This window comes from Micropterus salmoides, unplaced genomic scaffold, assembly GCF_014851395.1.
Source record: "Micropterus salmoides isolate LMB-PRFRI ecotype aquatic unplaced genomic scaffold, ASM1485139v1 Ms_hic_scaffold_7, whole genome shotgun sequence".
Taxonomy (NCBI): Eukaryota; Metazoa; Chordata; class Actinopteri; order Centrarchiformes; family Centrarchidae; genus Micropterus; species Micropterus salmoides.
In genome coordinates this window covers 39095179-39101109 of record NW_024044459.1, presented here as the reverse complement: position 1 = coordinate 39101109, position 5931 = coordinate 39095179, and the positions used below count along the sequence as shown (strand labels likewise).

The following is a 5931-nucleotide window of genomic DNA, read 5'->3' as shown; positions in this document are numbered from 1 at the left end:
GTCTGGGTCCTAGGCCTGGTTTACCGCAGTCTGGGTCCTAGGCCTGGTTTACCGCAGTCTGGGTCCTAGGCCTGGTTTACCGCAGTCTGGGTCCTAGGCCTGGTTTACCGCAGTCTGGGTCCTAGGCCTGGTTTACCGCAGTCTGGGTCCTACGCCTGGTTTACCGCAGTCTGGGTCCTAGTCCTGGTTTACCGCAGTCTGGGTCCTAGTCCTGGTTTACCGCAGTCTGGGTCCTAGTCCTGGTTTACCGCAGTCTGGGTCCTAGTCCTGGTTTACCGCAGTCTGGGTCCTACGCCTGGTTTAACACATACTGGGTCCTAGGCCTGGTTTACTGCAGTCTGGGTCCTAGTCCTGGTTTACCGCAGTCTGGGTCCTAGTCCTGGTTTACCGCAGTCTGGGTCCTAGTCCTGGTTTACTGCAGTCTGGGTCCAGGTACCAGTGTCTCACTCAGACCAAGACAGACACACTCTTAGATTCAGTTTGTCTGGAAGGTTCACCAGGTAAAACCAGTTTTACAATACTTCAGCTGATCAGGTCAGACAGGAAAAGGGTTTCAGTCTGAGACACAGAGAGGAGAGGAGGGAACAGATGGAGGAGAAAAATAAATTAATCATCATTTTACTCCTTTGGTCGTCATGGAAACAACATCTCCATCTGCAGGCACATTAGAGTGTGTGAGAGTGTCAGATGGAGCTCAGCAGGGTTCAGAACACGCCACGCTCTGGCACACTTTGGTGAGAAAACCAGAAACGAGGCGTTCAGGAACATAAAATGACTCAAACTATTTTACTGTATGAACATTTCCTTTGTTGGCATGACGATAACGGTTTTTCCTCATCAGGCTGTCCAAATGTATACATAAGCAGCATAGAAACACCTTGTGCAGGTTCCTGATCGAATCTCCACAATGAACACGGTTAAAACCGACAAAAAGGAAAACGGTTCAGCTAAGTAGCTACTTAACCAAAAATCAAGGACGACTGACTAAATCAGGTAAATCTGAACATGTCAACAAAACGCTCTTATTCTGAAATGCTCCATGTGGGATATGAAGCTGGTGCAGAGAACAGACGGTCTGTTCACAGAGAGCTGTGATCTGTGGAATTAAGCACTACAAAGGACCAATCAGCAACAAGTCAACAACGTGGGGCCGCTGCTGAAACTGAGACGCTTCCACTGTGAGGTGACCCCGGGCTGAGGACAAATCCACACCACGGTTTAGGGGCCACACTCTGGACTTGATCCTCTAAGGGTCTGAACATGACTGATGCTGCTCTCTCTGAACCTTCCTGAGTTTTGACTTCTTACTGTGCTCCCGTCTTACGGCCACTAGAGGTCGCCACCTAACAATAACAAAGCAGGAGCGGCGTCTGCAGGACGTAAAGAGCTGCGGACTCTGTCAGGTGGAAGCAGCTCCAGGTACCAGACCATGAGAAGTTGTTGTCTTAAATGTCCTGCTGGTGTAAAGAAAGGTTTAATAATAATCAAGCAGCTCTGAGGAAACACAGCTGCAACACGATGTGACTAAATCCTGAAACTGACGGCTGTCTGGAACTGGTTTCAGTTTGTTGAAGCCGTTTATGAAGTTATAAAAACTAAAAGTCGTGTCAGAGACATAAAGGGAAGAACTATTTGTCCATGCTGTGAATGTGTGGAGGCTGTGACTGAGGCTTGTTTTCTGAATGGAGTTGGGATCCATCAGGACTGTGCCGAGACCGGAACAGAGAGTGACGAGCAAGAGACTTTTTACTGCTTGAGCTACAAGCTGAAAGGCTGCAGGACAGGCGGCGAGCTGGTCTTCTTCCTGTTGGACGAGTCAGTAATAACATATTAGCTGCTCGCTGCGTCTCACGTCTCCCAATTACGTTTGTCTTTTATTAAAGTTGGCTTCTTGCTAGTTTTGGCATGTAATGTGATGCCAACACGTGTAGCCGTGGCTGCGTCTCGCGTTGTAAGCTAAGTGTTCCACTTCCTGTCAGTAACCTCTAACTTCCTCTCTTGTTGCTTTGAGTCAGAAAGCTTTAGGACGCAGATTTATGACTTTAGATTTTTATTGGAACAAACGTCTCGCTGTGTCATTACTCGGCGTCTCCGTCGCGGTTGTTGCTTTGGTTTCCGTGGTGATAGCAGCGATGGAGGTTAACTCTGTTGCTCTGGGTTGCCGTGGAAACCATCACCGTGCTCCTCTCCACAGACGTGTTGAAGCCGTGATCGCGGAACATCCCGCTCTGCAGCAGCGCCTCCGAGAACTGACGGGAGCTCCCTTTGAACTGGGTCTGAAACACACAGGGGACAGGGGTCAGAGGACAGGGGTCAGAGGACAGGGGTGAGGGGACAGGAGTCAGGGGACAGGGGTGCGGGGACAGGAGTCAGAAGACAGGGGTGAGGGGACAGGAGTCAGGGGACAGGGGTGCGGGGACAGGAGTCAGAAGACAGGGGTGAGGGGACAGGAGTCAGAGGACAGGGGTTAGGGGACAGGGGTCAGAGGACAGGGGTTAGGGGTCAGAGGACAGGGGTGAGGGGACAGGAGTCAGGGGACAGGGGTTAGGGGACAGGAGTCAGAGGACAGGGGTTAGGGGTCAGAGGACAGGGGTGAGGGGACAGGAGTCAGGGGACGGGTGAGGGGACAGGGGTCAGAAGACAGGGGTGAGGGGTTAGGGGACAGGAGTCAGAGGACAGGGGTTAGGGGTCAGAGGACAGGGGTGAGGGGACAGGAGTCAGGGGACAGGGGTTAGGGGACAGGAGTCAGAGGACAGGGGTTAGGGGTCAGAGGACAGGGGTGAGGGGACAGGAGTCAGGGGTCAGAGGGCCGGGGTCAGAAGACAGGGGTTAGGAGAAAAGGGACAGAGGACAGGGGTTAGGGGACAGAGGGCAGGGGTCAGAGGACAGGGGTTAGGGGAAAGGGGACAGAGGACAGGGGTTAGGGGAAAGGGGTCAGGGGTCAGAGAGATCTCTCCCGTCTGTCTCTCCCTTCTGTCTAATGTCGCTCCTTTCTGTCTCTCCCGTCTGTCTCTGTCCCGTCTCTCCCTTCTGTCTCAAGTCTCTCCTGTCTGTCTCTCCCGTCTGTCTCATGTCTCTCCTTTCTGTCTCTCCCGTCTGTCTCTGTCCCGTCTCTCCCTTCTGTCTCATGTCTCTCCTGTCTGTCTCTCCCTTCTGCCTCATGTCTCTCCCGTCTATCTCTCCCGTCTGTCTCTCCTTCTGTCTCATGTCTCTCCTTTCTGTCTCTCCCGTCTCCCCCTTCTGTCTCATGTCTCTCCCTTCTGTCTTCTGTTTCTGTCCTATCTCTCCCTTTCATCTCTCCTGTCTGTCTGTCCTTCTGCCTCATGTCTCTCCCTTCTGTCTCACCTGCATCTCGTGGACGGTTGGCTTCTTGCTGCCGTACGTTTGGTTTGACGTTCGATAAAGTGGGTGAGTGAAGTTCTGACTGAAACAGACACAGTATTAATGCATGCAGTAAATCATGTAGTGCATGCAGTACACCATGTAGTGCATGCAGTAAATCATGTAGTGCATGCAGTAAATCATGTAGTGCATGCAGTAAATCACGTAGTGCATGCAGTAAATCATGTAGTGCATGCAGTACACCATGTAGTGCATGCAGTAAATCATGTAGTGCATGCAGTAAATCATGTAGTGCATGCAGTACACCATGTAGTGCATGCAGTACACCATGTAGTGCATGCAGTAAATCATGTAGTGCATGCAGTACACCATGTAGTGCATGCAGTAAATCATGTAGTGCATGCAGTACACCATGTAGTGCATGCAGTAAATCATGTAGTGCATGCAGTAAATCACGTAGTGCATGCAGTACACCATGTAGTGCATGCAGTAAATCATGTAGTGCATGCAGTAAATCATGTAGTGCATGCAGTACACCATGTAGTGCATGCAGTAAATCATGTAGTGCATGCAGTAAATCACGTAGTGCATGCAGTACATCATGTAGTGCATGCAGTAAATCATGCATGCAGTAAATCATGTAGTGCATGCAGTACACCATGTAGTGCATGCAGTAAATCATGTAGTGCATGCAGTACACCATGTAGTGCATGCAGTAAATCATGTAGTGCATGCAGTACATCATGTAGTGCATGCAGTAAATCATGCATGCAGTAAATCATGTAGTGCATGCAGTAAATCATGTAGTGCATGCAGTAAATCACGTAGTGCATGCAGTACACCATGTAGTGCATGCAGTAAATCATGTAGTGCATGCAGTACACCATGTAGTGCATGCAGTAAATCATGTAGTGCATGCAGTAAATCATGTAGTGCATGCAGTACACCATGTAGTGCATGCAGTACACCATGTAGTGCAGTAAATACGTAGTGCATGCAGTACACCATGTAGTGCATGCAGTACATCATGTAGTGCATGCAGTACACCATGTAGTGCATGCAGTAAATCATGTAGTGCATGCAGTAAATCATGTAGTGCATGCAGTACACCATGTAGTGCATGCAGTACACCATGTAGTGCATGCAGTAAATCATGTAGTGCATGCAGTACACCATGTAGTGCATGCAGTACACCATGTAGTGCATGCAGTACACCATGTAGTACAGTAACTACTAGTGCATGCAGTACACCATGTAGTACAGTAACTACGAGTGCATACAATACACCATGTAGTGCATGCAGTACACCATGTAGTGCATGCAGTACACCATGTAGTACAGTAACTACGAGTGCATACAATACACCATGTAGGAGTGATAAAATTATGGGTACTAAAACAGAATGGAAGTGAAATATTAATAAAGTACTAAGTAAGGGTATCTAATACTACTGACTGTAGTAGAAAGGATAGTACTGGCCAATAAACTGAACTAAATGTAATACCAACAGCTGCAGTACACAAGTACTACCTTCATCAAGTAGTAGTAGTTTTAGAAATCTTTGCAGTAGCAGCACTTGTTGTAATAATAAAAGAAGTAGTAATATTACAGGAGTAGTGACAGAATGTGTTCTTTGTTTCAAACTCTGCATCTGATGAGCTGACAGGAAACTGGTTAGCTAGCTGGTTAGCTGGTCTGAGTACCTGTAGCCCTGGAAGGAGTCCGGGTTGTTGAACCTGTGCGGCAGGTTCGGGTCGGTTCTGTAAACGTCGCAGGTCTGAACTCTCTGCTGCTCCATGACTGATCCAAACACAACTGTTGCTAACAACACGTTACCATGGAGACACATCACAACACTCACTGCTCATTGGCTCCTCCTCCTCCTCCACACACACACACACACACACACACACACACACACACACACACACACACACACACACACACACACACACGGGAAGTTGTAACCAGACATAAAAGTAAAAGCATGTAAATTACACTGTACATTAAAGGAAAGGTTCCTTTTTGTAACACGTTACTTTGATAATAAAGTTTGTAGTCCAGAATTGAACATCTAATTAATTAAATGTAAATTCAAGTGTGAAAGGGAAGGTTCCTTTCTAAATGTAATAGATAAGTTCAAGTTCAAGTTTATTTATATAGCACAATAGACAACAAATATACATGACAACAGTAGAAAAAGTAAAAAAATAAAATGTCACTACTCAACTCTGTTTGAAGGCCAATGAATAAAGATAGGTCTTTAGCAAAGACCTGAAAGTGTCAGGAGTTTGGGCATTTCTTATTTGAACAGGTAAAGTATTCCAAAGATTAAGAGCAGCTACTGAGAAGGCTTGGTCACCTTTAGTTTTTAACCTGGATCTGGGGACATCAAGGAGCATCTGATTGGATGACCTCAGTGCTTTGACCGGAGTGTGTACATGTAAAAGTTCTGATAAATAAGAAGGTGCCAACCCATTTAAAATTTTAAAAACAAGCAATAAAATCTTAAAATCAATCCTAAAGCGGACAGGAAGCCAGTGGAGCGAGGCTAAAACAGGGGTAATGTGCTCACGCTTTTTAGTTCCT

The 5931-nt window shown here is 47.4% G+C and overlaps 1 protein-coding gene across 1 annotated transcript; it reads right to left on the bottom strand.

Moving 5' to 3' along the window:
- Window positions 1-1906: 1906 nt before the first annotated feature.
- cunh9orf116 (chromosome unknown C9orf116 homolog) lies at window positions 1907-5218 on the bottom strand. The gene is made up of 3 exons (XM_038704583.1): window positions 5046-5218; window positions 3346-3424; window positions 1907-2276 (listed from the first exon to the last, which is right to left on the bottom strand). Exons 1-3 carry the CDS (start codon window positions 5189-5191, stop codon window positions 2079-2081), a joined length of 423 nt encoding a protein of 140 aa, XP_038560511.1. The 5' UTR covers window positions 5192-5218; the 3' UTR covers window positions 1907-2078.
- Window positions 5219-5931: the final 713 nt, after the last annotated feature.

What these genes read in the sequence shown, in the direction of transcription:
- cunh9orf116 (XM_038704583.1), bottom strand. Translation starts at nt 5,191, where the DNA reads ATGTGTCTCCATGGTAACGTGTTGTTAGCAACAGTTGTGTTTGGATCA. An exon ending in GACTCCTTCCAGGGCTACAG is followed by an intron (nt 3,425 to 5,045) that starts GTACTCAGACCA and finishes TGTCTGTTTCAG; the next exon opens with TCAGAACTTCACTCACCCAC. An exon ending in CAACCGTCCACGAGATGCAG is followed by an intron (nt 2,277 to 3,345) that starts GTGAGACAGAAG and finishes TGTGTGTTTCAG; the next exon opens with ACCCAGTTCAAAGGGAGCTC.